The sequence below is a fragment of the Lipotes vexillifer genome, unplaced genomic scaffold (assembly GCF_000442215.2).
Source record: "Lipotes vexillifer unplaced genomic scaffold, Lipotes_vexillifer_v1.1 scaffold1798, whole genome shotgun sequence".
In the NCBI taxonomy this organism is placed as follows: Eukaryota; Metazoa; Chordata; class Mammalia; order Artiodactyla; family Lipotidae; genus Lipotes; species Lipotes vexillifer.
Window position 1 is genome coordinate 1552430 of NW_006789032.1, and position 16769 is coordinate 1569198.

The following is a 16769-nucleotide window of genomic DNA, read 5'->3' on the forward strand; positions in this document are numbered from 1 at the left end:
CCGGGGGGGGGGGTCCCCCAGTCCTCCCCCACAGCAGTGATGACATTCCTGCCCTCCATCCTCCCCAGACCCACCTATAACAGCAGCGTCGCGGCTGCCCGCTCATTCCCTGTCCGATGTGTGCAGTCAGAACGGAGTGAAGGCAGCTGCCCTCCACAAACCTGGACTAGATAAATGTAAGGCACTGCCTCCCACTGCTTTTGTTTTCCCCATCGTGTACACCTCTGTACATTTCTGCAGAGCAGGACACACACACCTGGAGCAATGTGCCCTCCCAGCCCCACGCTGACAGTAACACGTGACTCCCTGCTCCAGGCGTGCTTGATTTACTATCAATCTGTGTGTACGTTTTAAGCTTTTTATGAAAGGTATAAAAGTGAAACGTATTCTTTGATGCAACATTGTTTTTTTTATTCGTGTTGACACATGTAGCTCTAACCCATCCATTTTAACTCCTGTATAATATTCTAATGGGTGGAATACCACAAGTTCTGTATCCATTCTCTTGTGATCTAAAGATTCACTAATTTTTTTTTGTTACAGAAAATCGAGCTGTTTTTCATTGAAAAATATTATTTGTGTTAATAAGAAAATGCGTTTGTTATTTTTAAATTAGTTAATATTTATTTTAAAATGTATAATGTGGTAAACATCCATAGATAAAACTCACATAACATGACAGCTCTGTGGGGTTCTTGATAATGTTTGAGAATCCAGAGGATCCCAGAGACCAAAGTGGTGGGAACGGCGGACGCAAAGAAATTCTGTGACCGCGGCCACCACCCCCGCGGCAATACCGTCCTGGGCCCTGTGAAACCAGGCAAGAAAACAGTAAGAAAACCAATCTGGCTTCCCTGAGAAGGGGCCAGCAGGCAGGTGTTACTTGTCCAAAGTCTTGAAAAGTTAAAAAGCTGCCACCAGAGGCCACAGGGAAGCCAACCTTCCAGAACCTGGAGATGGTGCTTCCCTTCCGGGCGGTGACCTCAGAGGGGCCCCAAATGCACATTTCCTCTCCCCGAGCCAAGGAAGCCTGTGCCCTGGGAGGGCTCAAAAAACAAAGCTTATTCACTTTCAGTAGTTTCCATGAAAAGTCTACAGTAAGGAAACAAGCTACAGGTAGACGGGCATCGTGGAGGCCAGTCCGAGCGCCCACCCCAGCGTGGGCTCTGTGAACCCAGCCGGTCTCCCTGAGCCTCAGTGCCTCCCTCAGGTGAAAGGCAGGGGGTGCAGCGACTGTGGGCACAGGGGTGGCAACAAGGAAGCTGGCAAGGACACGCCCAAATGTCTCATAAGGAGGGTGTACAGGTGGCCTGACATGCAGGAAAGGGTGGTGGATGGCATTATTCATAAGAAAAACGCAAATTAAAACACACCTATTAGAATGGCTAAAAAAAAAAGAAAACTGACAATACTAAGTGCTGTGGAGTCTTTGGTGTTGGAAATACAAAATGGCACACGGCCACCTGAGAAAACAGTTTGGCAGGTGCTTTTGCTGTTGTTTTCTTTTTCTTTGTTTAACAATAGATTTTCTTTTTTAGAGCAATTTTAGGTTCACACCAAAACTGAGCAGAAAGTATAGCGTTCCCACACAACCCCACAGGCTTCCTCACCAACCACATCCCGCCATCCGCATCCCCACCAGAGCGGTGTGTTTGCTACAATCCATGCTCCTACGTGGACACATCATGTCCCCAAGGGTCCATAGTTTACCTCAGGGTTCATGCTTTGTCTTGAATCCACGGGTCAGACAAATGCTTAGTGACATGTGTCCATTATAGCATCATACAGAGCATCTTCCCTACCCTGAAAATCCTCTGTGCTTTGCCTTGTCCTTCCCTCCCTCTTCCGTAACCCCTGGCAACCCCTGATGTTTTTTTTTCCAATTTGTTTTTATTGTGGTAAAATAACACATAGCAGAAAATTTACCATCCTAATCATCTTTAAATGTACAGTTCAGCGGTAGTAAATACATTCATAATGCTGTGAAGCCATCACCACCATCCATCTTCATTTGTAAAACTGAAACTGTCTGCATTAACACTGACTCCCCACCCCCTCTGTCCCCGACCCCAGCACCATTCTACCTTGTCCCTATGAATCTGACTACCCTCAGTACCTCCTATATATGAAATTGTACAGTACTTGTCTTTCTGTGACTAGCTTTTTTCACTTAGCATAATATCCTCGAGTTTTATCTGTGCTGTAGCACATGTCAGAATTTCCTTCCTTTTTAAGGCTGAATAATCTTCCGCTGTATGTTCGTCTACCCCACATTTTGCTTATCCATTCATCAGTGCGTGGATGCTTGGGTTGTTTCCACGTTTCAGCTATTGTGAATAATGCTGCTATGAACATGACTGAACCAATATTGCTTCAAGGCCCTACTTTGAATTTTGGGGGGCAAATACTCAGAAATGGAATTGCTGGATCATATGGTAAAATTCTATTATTAATTTTTTGAGGAACCGCCATACTGTCTGCCACAGTGGCTGTATCATTTTATTCCTACCAACAGTGCACAAGGGTTCCTGTTTCTCTACATCCTTGCCAAAACTTTTGTTTTCTGGATTTTGGGGGGGATTTTTTGTTTTTTTTTCTTTTTTTTTTTTTTTAATACTAGCCATCCTAATGGGTATGAGGTGGTATCTCGTTGTAGCTTTTTTTTTTTTTTTTTTTTTTTTTTTTTAATACTAGCCATCCTAATGGGTATGAGGTGGTATCTCGTTGTAGCTTTTTTTTTTTTTTTTTTTTTTTTTTTTTAATACTAGCCATCCTAATGGGTATGAGGTGGTATCTCGTTGTAGCTTTTTTTTTTTTTTTTTTTTTTTTTTTTGCGGTATGCGGGCCTCTCACTGTCGTGGCCTCTCCCGTTGTGGAGCACAGGCTCCAGACGCGCAGGCTCGGCGGCCATGGCCCACGGGCCCAGCCGCTCCGCGGCACGTGGGATCTTCCCGGACCGGAGCACGAACCCGTGTCCCCTGCAACGGCAGGCGGACTCTCAACCACTGCGCCACCAGGGAAGCCCTCGTTGTAGCTTTGATTTTCATTTCTCTGATGATTAATGATGTTGAGCATGTTTTCACATGCTTATGGGCCATTGGTATATCTCCTTTGGAAAAATGTTTATTCAAGTCCTTTGCTTATTTTTGAATCAAGGTTTTTGTTGTTGTTGTTATTGAGTTTTAGGAGTTCTCTATATATTCTAGATATTAATCTGCTATCAGATGTTTGATTTGCAAATATTTTCTCCCATTGCCTTTTTACTCTGATGCTAGTGTCTGATGCACAAAATGTGTTTAAATTTTCATAAAGTCCAACTTGTCTGTTTTTTTTTCTCTTGTTGCCTGTGCCTTTGGTGTTATATCCAAGAAATAATTGCCAAGTTCAAAGTTGTGAACTCTGTGCTCTTATATTTTCTTCTGAGAGTTTTATTGTTTAGATCTTTGATCCCTTCTGAGTTAATTTTTGTATATGGTATGAGGTCAGGATCAATTCTGTTCTTTGGCATGTAAATATCCAGTTTTCCCAACACCATTTGATGAAAAGACAGTCCTTTCCCACTTGAACCTTGCCATTAAACTATATATGTTGATTGCGTCGATGGTTACAAGATGGTATGAACCTGTCAACTGCACACAAGGGTGAGTTTCACTGTATGTCAAGGTTTGAATTCCATGTCCTCTACTTACCTGCTCTGAAACCTCAGGCAAGCCCACCTTCCTGCGCCTCCCCTTCCTCCTCGATGGGTCAGACTGCATGGTAATTGTGGAGATTAAGCACCCAGGACACCAGGCCCGGGCTCTGGCAGGGCTGATGCTCTGTGGTCCTCACAGTCAGACACCATGGCCATGGTGGAGCCCCACATCTATGCACCTGGGCATTCCCAGGACATTAAAGTCGTGTGGACAGTCTGTCCCTCTGCCAGGAGCCACCGTGGCTACTGGGATCACCACCTCCTCTCAGCTCAACCTCCTGGGAAGCGCACAGCTGCTGGGCACCTAGGGCAGCAGGTCGGGCACAGGGACCTCTGAGTCAAGCGAACACTGTGCTCTGGGCATTCCGTTGCTTCCAGCAACAGGCTCCAATCCCCAGGAGGGAAGAGAGTCCATCAGAGCTCCTCGCTGCCCAGAGAACCCAGACCCCTTCATCCATCTCATGTGCCCCTGAGCCCCCTCTTCGCTGTAACAAGCAGTTTTCTGAAACAATCCGTTAACTGGGCCACGCTACAGAACACACAGGCCAAACGTCTGATGCCTGGCCTCAAGGACACATCCACAGCTGATTTGCAGTCCTCGCCAGAGAGGCCAGAGCAGCAGACAGTGAAAAATTGTTCAGTACGAAACAAAAGTCAACTACCACCCATTTGCAAAGAATCTCTATTCAGGGCTAGGGTTTAACATTTATCTCCACAGATCTGTCCAGGCTTCCCCAAAAATCTGAGAATGGTTGATTCTGCTTATATAGAGGAATATTGACAGTTATTACGTATTATAAAATTATAACAATAAATCCGTTTCACTACGTGTTTTCTCGCCTGACGTTTTCGTGTTGCACGGATAGGACGAACAGTGTTCGTGGGACAATGGAGGAAGGCCCCTGTCTGTGCCTTGTCACCCTCTGCAGAGACCAAGCAGCCCTTCACCAGACGTTTGGCCCAGGGTGGTTGGTTTACAAAGACAGAATGGAGCAGGGCATCCAGTTGAGGGCTGATGGTCCAGGAAACTCGTACCGAGAAATACCAAGATGGCATTTTCACTTTGCGAAGAAAACGACACTGAGAACGTACAAGATAGGCCCAAAGATGACGTGTACTGAGGGAAACACCACTTGGTGTCCTGCAGGTCTGGTGACAGGCCCTTTTGTCAGGGGACCCCAATCTTCGCACCCACTTTGGACATAGGAAGATCCTTTGGAAGATGAAGCCAGGACCAGTAGGAACTCTCTATTGACTGAACTCTCCTGCAGGGCCGATAGCTCCACACAGGACGCAAGGCGTCACTGAGCTGTCCCCTCCCCTTCTAGCGCGCAAGGGTAGACAGGAGGAGGGCTATTCTCGCTTCTGATTTTTGGAAGCTTATTAGCATTTTAAACGATGTCTTCATTTCGCTGTTCTTGGTGGATACGTGGGACTTGCCAAACCTGTAAATCCCCAGCTCCGCGGGCAGCACTTTTTCCCAGGAGCAGGTGTCCTGAGAGGAAGCTTCTTGCTGGGGCGACCCGGAGAGCTGGCAGGCTCGCGGGAGATGCCCGGCCCTTCTCTCGTCCTGTTCTGATTTCCTGGCCTCAGGTCCTGGCGAGGACCCAGCAAGCAGATGGCAACGCCTCCAGCTGGACAGCTCCACGCTCATTGGCACAAGTGGCCGGCAGCATCGGCCCGGGCGCCGGGTGGCCATCGGCGCTGTACTGGGCTCTTCTCCCCGTGTTTCGGGAGGATCCTTCCACGAGCCCAAGCATCATCCTTGGGGACAGACTATGAAACGGAGACTGTGGCCAAGAAAACCATCGGAGCTGCTCCTCAGGGGCCCTGCCTGGGGCCACTGCCGGCTTCCGTTTCCTCGTGGAGGCTGTGGCGCTGCCCTGCGAAGACCCGTGAGCCTGTAAAGAGGTCCGCCTGGCACCTTCGTTTCACCCCTTCCAGAGCCACCATGCTATATCCCGGAGGGTCCTGGCTTTTGCAGCAGCCCGGAGTAGCCGAACGCGGTGATGCCCATGAGGGCCGGGGCCTGCTTCTCCGATGCCTTCTCACGACCGGGGCCCGCAGCCGGCCAGCCAGTGCTGGGGATGCCCTGACCCTTGACCCTGCCAGGGAGAGCAGTACCACTCCTGGGACGGACCTGTGTGGCACAGCAACCCAGACACGACCATCGGTCGCCAACAGCAGGCGGCCTGTTAAATCTAGCCAGCACCAGCGTGCACGTAACGTTTCTCTCTTCCATGAAACATGCTCCGAGACATCTGCGTGGCTAACTCTCCAGTGGCTCTCAGTAAACGTGCACTGAATCCATTGGACGTGTGACTGGATCCTGCCTTCAAGGGGGAGCAAAGTCAAAATGTGAAGTTCTTTGGGTAAAGCGTGCTCTACTTTTCATCCCACAAGGACGTTCTGAGTTACAAGACTGCTCTAAAAAGCACCCGGGCCCTACCTCAAAGCCACAGTCACAAACTGGGGGCCAACGACAAGGCCACCACTTTCCACAAGGGCCAGACACATCGGTTGTGGGAGGTCGTCCTTTAAAAACCAGATTCCACTGAAAAACTCTTTGTTAGAGAGAAACACCCAACATCCCAGTGTGTCACGGCGGCCAAGTTGAGGGGGCAGCTCTGGTCGGTGTTAGCATCTGCGGACACAGTGTTTAATGGATCACGACGGCCATGCTTTGAGGTCATCGGCCATCCTGCCCTTTGTCCTTTGACTCTTGAATCGGGTGCGAAGGAAGCGGCTACTGGGGCCACATGGAATCTGACCTCCAGGGAGGACCTAGAGATGCAAACCTTATGGTAAATTACTGGAGGTGGTGACAAATGGGATAGTCCACGGAGGTTGTCTAACTGCCCTAAGCACTGTTGTTCTAAATGCGTCCTGGGTCCCCCCAACGCTCCCTGGGCAAAGAGGCCACCACCGCCGCCACTGCCTCCCGACCAGAGACACAGGACTCCCCACATCCTAACGACCGGGTGTGTCAAAATCTCCTCTCTGCATAACGTCAAGATCACACATCCTCGGGGGCTTCCGTGTATCGCCGGCGGCCCAGCTCGGGTCCCATCGAGCAAATGCGCTGGGATTCGACCCCGATAGCACGCCTCGGGTTTCCGAAGCTACAGAACCAAGCCTTCAGAGCAACGATTTGCTTTTAAAAGTGTTTTAATTACAAACGTGATTTTGAAGCTGGGACACAAAATGCCGACACCCTCTCACTGAGAACCCACCACTGCACATAGGTGCGTGTGTGAGCGCGTGCGCGTGCAGGTGTGCGTCTGTGCACACAGCAGATTGTCTTCAATTCAAAGAGCTCTGCGATGACCGGTGGTGTTGGCTTCTCTACAGAAAGTAAACAGTCACTGGTGCAGACGTGCGCAGAGATGGACACACAACGGTAATGACACCACTGGAAGCAGACTGCTAGGACCCCCCCGCCTCGGTGCCCCCAGAGGCGGGTCCCTCGTATTTCACACATGCAGGACAGGAGCACAGGTGCTGCAGGGACAGGCCAACTGTCGTGAGAGACTCACTCTGTGACGTGGGTGTGGCCTGCAGTGACAGGGGAGCCCTGGGGGCCAGAGGCGGGCTCCCAAACCTGTCGGGGCTGGGAGCCATCTGGGGACTTTTTGTCAAGGTTTCTGGCCACCCTCGGTTGTCATGGTAATGCTTCATTTTGGACAGTGTACACGTGATGCTAATGCCTATCGTGCTCTTCAGCAAAATATTATTCGAGTAGTTTGAACTTAAATATCAAAAGTAATCTTTACATTATTGAAGACTGGTAGAAAATACAGACTCTGACTTTTCATTTCATTCAATCAGATGCTTTGAAAATCTTCACTTGTGCCTTACTGTAATCTAGAAAGCAATTCCTGGCCTTTATAAAGCTCTTGGTGGGACTTTTTTCAAGATCCATCTTTTCCTGTTACTGGTTCAAATTTAAAATACTTTCAGAAACACTTTGCCACCGCGTCATAAGGAGGAATGTGGACCCCGTCCTGTTACTTCCTTTATTTATAACTTTTGTAATTAAGAGGGTGCTGTAAGCTACACTAGCCCCAGCTCTGGTTCTGTCACATAAAAGGGAACTGTAAAGAATTTTCCTTTTCAAACCTTAATGGAAACATGATGATCCCAAGTGAAGCTTTATGAAGAGACCGCAACAGTAGTAACATGTTTGACAATCAAAAGTTGATTAGAATTCAATCCTCAACCGGGAATGCTGCCATCTCCACGAACAGCCGTTAGAAAAGCTGGCTTCTGCTGTGACCGAAGCTCAGAGCAGCCACTTGACGGAGTCTAGCCTCTTGGGTCTCCGGGTCCGGGGGCCGGTCCGGTCCCTCAGTAGATGTCTGGGCAGCCTGAGAAATCCCTCTCAAAGTAGCCCCCCACGTACAGCCAGTCGGGGGTCCCAGTGTACGGGTTACTGCCTCGGTGAAACCACCTGCGACACAGAGCAGGCGGTCAGGAGGCCAGTGGACAAGACACGGACGTCGGTCTTTTCTCCCCCCTGGGATCATGGCATCATCACATTACACATCAGTTTACATGCAGCCCAGAGCTGCCGGCCACCATCTTACGGGACACAGGGGAGCTTCTGCTGAGCCCCGGTGGGTGTGTGGCCCCCTCCCCCCTTCCTCGCCCTCGTGGCCACCAGGCGTCTCACCTCGTCTGCCACTCGGCCTCTTCCCTGGCCCGTGCCCTCCGGGCCTCCCTCTGCTTCTCTTCCAGCCGCTCCTTCTCCTGGCTCGCCAGATCTGGGTGCAAGCACAGGGGACTGGGTCAGGGCTCAGGGTGACAGGCAGAGCTGAGGGCTGAGACAGCAGATGCTGGAGCACCCTCACACCCGACCCCAGATGAAAAGTCACACTTGGGTTAGCAAACCATAGACAGTAAAGGCCGTCAGCGGGAAACCAAACCCAGGCACGAGTGCGCAAGCGCACGGCCAGGTCCGGACCCCAGCACAGACCCCAGCGCGGCCCAGCGCGGCCCGGCCCGGCAGGCAGAGGGGCCTCGGGCCTGGGCAGGCATGGCGGGGGGTGGGGGTGGGGGGGGCCCTCCAGCCAAGCGACTTTTAAATAACAATGTGTCCAGCTTCTGAAATGTAATCTTACTGTCTGTTGAACCTAATAAGAAGACAGGGTACTTGCATTTTGCACGTATTCTTTTTCATTTCATTTTCCTAGTAATTCAACCTTATTTAGAGAGGAACTGGGCTGCAGCAAACTAGACATTTGTTAACTCTTTCCCCACAGACAGTCTGAGAAGCACGATCTAGAAGACGTGAAGTGTGGCTGCCTAACGCGGACGCGCTCCCTCCCCGCGCCCACCCGCTCAGCCGGGGCCGCGCACCCATGTTGCCGTTTTCCATGCCTCGGATGTCAGGGCGCAGCCGGCAGTCGGTGGGGGCCAGGATCTCCTCCATGCCCGCCTCCAGCTCGTTGAGACTAGCCGTGAAGCTCGTGAAATTATACATCTGCAGGAGCAGCAGGCACAGGGATCCTTACCATAAGCGGCACTCTTCTGTGCACGCTGCACAGCTGCAGGCCGCCGACGCTCTAAGCCCCTTCAGAGCAGCCGAGTGTCACCGGCTCCCTGGAGACACTGCTGTCAAGGTCACCTGGGTCGGGGCTCCTTCCCTGCCCTGACACGCACTCGCTTGGGGCCCCTCCCCTCCGCCCCCCCGCGCGGGGCACCCAGGCCCTCACCCTGACGTCCCACCCACACGTCTGCCTTCTCACATCCTGGGGGCCGGACGGGAGTCTCCGGCTCACCTCCGGGGGTGCTGCTGCGCCCACGGCCCCCAAGCCTCTGCCTCCCAACAGCCCAGACCTGGGGACCCGCCTCCCACCTGGCCTCCCTCCCGCTCTGGCCCCCGAAGTCTATCTCCACAAGCAGCCAGAGGGGCCCACCTGGTCCCCTCACTGCCCGAACAACCCCACATCACTCAGAGGGGCAGTGGGGTTCGGGGTCGGCCGCTCCCCTGCCGGAAAGCAGCTGGATGGCCGCGCACCCCCCCACAGCCCCGCCTCCCCCAGGCCCCGCTCCAGGTCGCCAGGGCCCAGGCCGGTGGCTCTGCTGTGTGGGCCGGGGTCCTCGCCTGCCCTGTCCTCGGGCTCTGCTCCCGGTGACCTGGGCCCACCCGCACCGACTCACGAGATGCTCACTGAACCAAAGGGATGAGTGTTATTTTTAAACATAAGCTTTTCTTGCTATTATTTTATACTAGTTTGTACTCCACTAAAATTATAATAGTGGCTGTGCTGAGGTAATGTATTTACCGATGAATGTTTTGTTTTGTTTCCTTTATTTTGCACATGCTGTGCTTTGCTTATAGGATGTGATAATACAATAAAAAAATCTTATAGTATGTTGTGTATGTATTTTATGTATAACTAACATAACTTATATTAAAATAAAATATAATTTATTACATGTGTTATAGTTTTCATATAATTATTTTTACATAGTATACATTACTATAAATATAAATTTATTATATTTATTATAATTAAATTATATTTAATTATAATTGTACTTATAATTTTGCATTACATTTAATAAATTTATTATACATAATGCAAATTATAAGCGCAATTTTCAAAAACAAACATCAAAATGCATTTAAGCACCTAAACTGACAAGTCAGAAAAATAATCTCTTGAAACTGGTTTGGAAACCCTTTTGGTAAGACGCAGCCGGTGTAGGCTCTGAGGGCTCGCAGTGTAACCCGGGTACTGTGATGTGTGCACAGAGTGTTGATGTGTCGGGGTCAGGGCTTGGAGGGCAGGGACTCCCTTGGGTGACAGTGGACGGCTGGGGGGCCTGGCTGGGGCGGGGGGCGCGGACCTGGGCAGAGTTGGGGGGCCGGGTGTTGACCCTCCAGAGTAGCTTGCTGCCCGGAATGACCTGCACCGTCTCCTGAGCCTCCGGCACGGCGTCCACCACGTCGCCGTCGGCCTTCTCGGGGCAGTCGTCCTGAAAGACACAGCATCTCGGTGCTCCCAGAGTCCCTCCAGCCCCGCCCAGAGACCCCAAGACAGCAGCCAGGCACCGCCCTCCTTGTGGGGAGAGCCCGCACAGCCTTCTGGTTGTGACCAGACGGGGCAACTCCTCCTAAGGAGGCTGAGGATGCCTCTCCCAGATGGTTATCCCCCCACGAGCTGTGCTTCTGCTCAGTCAAGATGGGGTTCGCACTTGGTGATTTCAGGGTGTTTTAGCGTTTCTAGACTGGGGATCACGTCTCAATAAAAAAGGTGCAAGTGCTATTTCTTTTTCAAAATCAACGGGACGAAGGGGAAGAACAGGGTGGTTATTCAGGCAGCTGTGAAGGGAGACGCCTAAACCGTGAGAAGCACAGCCTTGGGGTCCTCGCCACCCGCAGGTTATGTGCTTTGGTGCCAGAAGCTAAATAAAGACACAGCTCAGTGACAAGTACCCACACAAAACGCTCCCTCCTTGTGAGGTTCCCCAAAGGGGCGACAAAGCCAAGCTAACGCATTAAAACACATCACTAAATGGATTTAACATTCCACTGTATGGTCTTTAAATGGAACTTACTTTTTCTTTTTAGTTTAAAAGAGCATTATTAGAAACGATGTCTAATAGCACCCATGAAATACCACAATATAAAAAACACTAACGGGAGGCTTCCCTGGCGGTCTAGTGGTTAAGACGCTGCGCTTCCACTGCAGGGGGCACAGGTTCAATCCCTGGTCAGGGAACTAAGATCCCACATGCCACATGCCACGTGGCACGGCCAAGCAAACAAACAAAAAGAACTATCAGTCCCAGTGGCAGCTGAATATTTTGTTAAACAAACGTTGAACACCTCGGGTTTGGTACAGTCTAATTTATCATCTAGAAAAATGTGACACCTGACACCGCTTTGGAACCATCACTTCGAGTTTTAAGCTCAAGAAGAACTAGTCTTAAGAAAATCAGCATCCAGGGCCCCCCCCAGCGGCGCGGCGGTTGGGAGTCCACCTGCCGGTGCAGGGGACGCGGGTTCGAGCCCCAGTCCGGGAAGATCCCACGTGCCACGGAGCAACTAGGCCCGTGAGCCACAACTACTGAGCCTGCGCGTCCGGAGCCACTGCAGGGGCCCAGGTGCGATCCCTGGTCGGGGAACTAGACCCCGCATGCCTCGCAGTGTGGCCAAAAAACAGAGAGAAGCACCCAGAAGACAACGGAGTGTCCTCTGATCCCGCCAGGCTCGGGCGGGTAGAGGCACAAGTGGGACGCAGGTGAACGCCTCCCCCGTCCAGAATCAGAAGACAAGCAGCTTCGCTTGAGAGACAGGTTCTGTGATTCACCCTCTGCAGCTGGGGCCACAAAGGCACTGCGTCCCCCGCAAGCGGCAGGCCCGCCAGGCTCCACCCACCCCCCCCACCCGCGGGGGACGCCGCACGGAGCCGCTCACCAGCTTTGTCTTCCGCAGGGAATCGGTTCTCCTCTCCCGCTTCTTGAAGGACTCGTACGCAGCAGGGTCCAGGCCCCACAAACACTCCGTCCATTTGCCATAGATCACAAAGAGCTTCTTTTTGCTGTAGTCAAACGGAATTTTTTAAAACCAAGTTACCAGTTAACAATTATAAACCATCCGTCTAAACGTGCAGCACCTTAATCGTGACCATGGAATAAATTCTTGTTCTGGCATGTCTTCTTATAAATTTTAGGGATACTGCTGGGTGTAAATGCAAAGATGAAAAGTTTCATTTTAGCATCTCTTACTCGTGGCTTTTTTTTTTTTTTTCCTGCGGTACGCAGGCCTCTCACTGCTGTGGCCTCTCCCGCTGCGAAGCACAGGCTCCGGACGCGCAGGCTCAGCGGCCATGGCTCACGGGCCCAGCTGCTCCGCGGCACGTGGGATCTTCCCGGACCGGGGCACGGACCCGCGTCCCCCGCATCAGCAGGCGGACTCCCAACCACTGCGCCGCCAGGGAAGCCCTTACTCGTGGCTTTTGAGACTAACTATTCACATTCCTTCACGAAAGCAGAAAAGAGAAAATGAAGGTACAAAAACCTGAAGGGCGAAAGACGAGCCGCAGGAGACGAGGTGATGTGAGAACAAGCGTACGACGCTATTACATTTAACACCCTACGCGCCCGATTGTTATTTTTGAAATACATTACATTTTTATGTACCGTGTGTCCTGCAGCCCTTTTTCTATAAACCACATAACAACCCTCCCCATGTTCAGCTGATGTCTGCTTTATCTTCATAACCTCAAGTCAGATACCCCTGTCACTGTCTGCCCACATTTTTCATTTCGTAATAACCTCGACAGATCTTTCCAGATCAGCCACCAGAGCTCTCTGCCTGATTCCAAAGGAACAGTGACAACCGTGTTGGGCCCTTGTTTTTCTTTCTCATGTCTCCCTCGGGGGAGAGCATACAGTTGGCCACGCGCTCCCTGGAAAGGCTGCCCCGCCCGCCGCGGGACGTGCTGGGAGGGCCAGCAGGCAGGGACATGTGGCCAGACCTCTCTCGGCAGACAGCCTGGCAGACACTGTCTGTCTCCAAGAGACGTAGCGTTAGGAAAGAGCATCCAGTGTAGGGCGGAAAACCAGAAACTCAGAACAGGGCTGGCACGGCTCACTGAGTGCCGGTGGGCGTCCGCTCCCGTGGCCTGTTTCTGTGGATGAGCTGACCACAGGGCGGGTCAGTGCTACTCCCACTAACAGGAATGACGCCCCGTGAAGTCCACACACCAGGTCCTAACTTACTTCAAGGGGTGAAGTGGTCAGAGTCTTACGTCTAAAGGTATTTTAAGGAATTAGAACAGGTGAATTTCTGGTACCCAGTAGAGTGGGATGGAACAAAAGCACCCACTGCTTTACACTGGAAACTTCTTTCTACTCGAAAATGTGTATATTTCAGGAGCTGGAAGGAATCTTATGGCTGTTATACGGCCCAAGTTATTGAAAAAAAAAAAGAGAGAGACAGAAATTGAGACCCAACACATGACGTGGGGGAACCCCCCCAAAATTTGTTAAAATTACTAGTGGCCATTTCTCTGCTCACAAAAACTTTAAAAGTCCCAAATTTCCAGATTGGAAATGAACAAGTCACATGAGAACGATGCTCATAAGCTAGTGTTTGAGCTTTGACTGACAACCGCTATGGACGCCAGGAGAGAGAAGGGCACACGGTCAGATTCTGAAATCTCAGTCCTGTTTGCACAACTGCAGTTTTATCTCTCAGTGAAATTGTTGAACTTTCTCACATCCATTTTATCGAAAGAAAACAGACCCAGATCTTTTACCCTCAAAGAAGGGGAAGCTGGGCTCCATCAGTCACCACCCTGAATGGTGCACTTAAAATTCATCCTTATCTCCTTCTGTGCTCAGTAATGAAATGCTTTTTCTAAACAAGAAAGAGTCATAACTCGTCCTCCCCGGCAGATGTCACCGGCACAACTACGTCTTTTGCAGAGACGCACACGCCGTCCAGGCACCCTGTGGCCCAGCCCACACGCGGACCTACTTTTTGTCTTGAATGTACCCTTCCACTTTGTGAAGCTCTTTTCCGAACAATCCACACGGTTTAAAGTGAAGCACACACTTATCTCCAGTTCTGCAGGGAAAACAAACACAGGCTTCTGTTGTAGACATGAAGCATCCAGGAAAGAGAGAGAGAGGAAAGAGGGAGGGAGGGAGGGTGGGAGAGAGCGGGCGGACTGGAGGCTGCCCAGGGCGGGGCAGCATCAGGACCCAGCGGGACAGCACGCGGATCTTTCCGGGGGATGGAAAGCTTCGAGCACTTCCTTGTGCCGATGGTTGCACAACTCAGTAGACTTACTAAAAACCATGCAAGCGTCCACTTTACCTGGTGGATTTTATGACATGTAAATTACATCTTAATGGATATAACGAAGCCAACCGGCCATGAACTTCTAGCAATAAGGCCTGACAGACTGGACAGTGGACAAGATTTGAGAACGGTCATTCTGTTTTCATCAGGGAATCACACCATTCTTCAGTGTAGTTTAAAATTTCAAAATAAATTCACTATTGTGACTAAAAACAAAGAAATGTCAAGACAGAGCAGTAATGATGACTTCGGTCAGTGCCAACCAGAATCAGATCCAACCGCCACCACGTGTGGGGCCTCCCAGCCAGCGAGGCCCGTCTGGAGGCCGAGAGGCACGGGGGACCAGGGAGGGGCCCGGAGAAGCCGACGGCAGCGTGAAACCACGGGCTGAGTGCCAGCTAGTGCTCTGGGTGCTGCACCACCACCCTGACTTTGGCCGCTGCACGACTGTCGGGGCCGTTACCTGTGGTTTACAATCTCCACCGTCCCGTACTGCTCTATCCAGAGCTTCCCGATAATCACGTTGTGGACACAGCAGGTAGGGTTGGTCCACGTGTAGGCTTCATTATGTCTGAAAGACGCCAGAGAACAGCAAGTCAGAGGCCAGTGAAGCAAAGACGCTGTGCGACCTCCAAAGCAAAGCACCAGGCGGAATCGAAGCGTAACTGACTTAAAACCCGCGGGAGCGCAGAGTGCGGCCTTGAAGCCCCCGACGGGGCCCCCACCTCGTTAGCATCCGTTTGAAATGTCCTTGAAATGTCAGGACAAGTCCACAAGCAAGAAAAGGCTGAGACAAAGGCGAGAGGTTTCCTGTGAAGCCGCCAACCGCACAGCCCCTCCACCCCCGCCTGCAGGAACCACGAGGATGGGTCCTGGGGGTGCAAACACCTCCCCGTCAGTCAGTCCCCACCCTCCCCGACTGGCCTTCTCCAAGGAGAAGAGAAACCCCACAAACGGGTGCTGAGCAGATGGCCAGACGTGTGTCTCAAGGGAGGCTGCCTCAAAGAGCCACAATTCAGCGCAAAGACCAGCTCAAAGCACAAGCATTTCGTGATGAATATTTGGAATTCCTTGAATTTCCCAGGAACCCAAAGGTGTTAATTGGCAAGGTTTGCGACCTTTCACTTCCCCGAGCCTCACCGAGAAAGCCACAGCCAAGAGCTCGGAACAGACAGGACAGGCACCCTCCCCAGGAAGGAGCCGCCCTCACCGTGGCTGGGTGACCTCATCTGCCCCCGAGGTGCAGGGGTTGGGGGGTGGGTACTGGGAAGACCACGCTCCTCCAGCCCGGCGGGGCCACAGGAAGTGCAATGACATCAGAAGCTTCCCATGGGGGCTATGGTTATCGAGGCTCACACCCCAGGGAGCCGGCTGCGCCCTCGGCCTGGACCGCCCGCGATGGGTTTGCAGCGCCAGGCGGTTGCTAGAGACTCAGTTTCTGCTTTGAGGGTCTTTGATCACCATCAGATTGGGCGCGTTTAGATTTAGATTTAACAGTGCTCGGGCATCCTGGAAGACGGCCCCTTCCTTCTCACCTCCTGGTGGTCAAGCCCGGCCTCCCACCCTGCACACTCAACCAGGGCTGGTCTGCGTGGCCAGCAGCACGTGCACATAGGGCTGTGTTCACCTCTGAGGTCAGGTCACAGAAGACACTGCAGGTTCTGTCCCGGTGGTGGTCTGCCCACCACCCCGGGCCCCAGCTCTGGGGGATGCCAGTGCCTCGTCTGCACAGCTGTACAGAGCAGCGGGTGGCAAGGAACCGAGGGCCCCTGCCAGCTGCCGGCACAGTGAACGCGGGAGCAGAGTCTCCACCCACTTGTCTTCAGGAGGCCTCCCGCTGCACCAGCACAGAATCCCGGCAGAGCCACCCACGCTGCCCCTGCCCTCCAGCCCCCAGACACCGGGGGAGGACAGTGCCGTTTCACACTGCTGAGCTGGGGCTGTCACGCAGCAGGAGGTGATGACCACGAACAGGGACCGAACCGCAGAGATCAGGGGAGAGAAGACGGGACCCAACACAGTCAGTCGTGAGGAGGACCCCCAGGAACAGCCAGCCCAATGAGGTCTCCAGCCTCCCTAGAGCAAGTCCCTGCCGCTGGAAAGGCTCCCTGCCCACAGAACATGCAGGATCCCTCCACCAGAAGGACGTCTTCATCCTAAATGGAAACGGATTTCCCTTCAGATGCGCGGCCGCCCACTCACTTGAGAAGCTCCAGAGTGATGGTGCCACGCGGTTCCGCCTCCACGCTCTTC

At 52.0% G+C, this 16769-nt stretch overlaps 2 protein-coding genes across 3 annotated transcripts in view; both read right to left on the minus strand.

Moving 5' to 3' along the window:
* ADRM1 (ADRM1 26S proteasome ubiquitin receptor) overlaps window positions 1-106 on the minus strand; it is a 6803-nt gene extending 6697 nt beyond the window's left edge. The window contains exon 1 of the mRNA XM_007462258.1: window positions 75-106. Coding sequence (XP_007462320.1) covers window positions 75-106 — 32 coding nt within the window. The remainder of the gene's footprint in view (window positions 1-74) is intronic.
* Window positions 107-8041: 7935 nt separating this feature from the next.
* The window catches only part of OSBPL2 (oxysterol binding protein like 2), a 25103-nt gene continuing 16375 nt past the window's right edge, over window positions 8042-16769 (minus strand). For both annotated transcript variants that reach the window (XM_007462261.1, XM_007462260.1), the window contains exons 7-14: window positions 16719-16769; window positions 14980-15087; window positions 14190-14279; window positions 12123-12246; window positions 10550-10678; window positions 9053-9176; window positions 8367-8457; window positions 8042-8144 (exon numbers count right to left, since the gene is read on the minus strand). In XM_007462261.1, coding sequence (XP_007462323.1) covers window positions 8042-8144; window positions 8367-8457; window positions 9053-9176; window positions 10550-10678; window positions 12123-12246; window positions 14190-14279; window positions 14980-15087; window positions 16719-16769 — 820 coding nt within the window. The remainder of the gene's footprint in view (window positions 8145-8366; window positions 8458-9052; window positions 9177-10549; window positions 10679-12122; window positions 12247-14189; window positions 14280-14979; window positions 15088-16718) is intronic.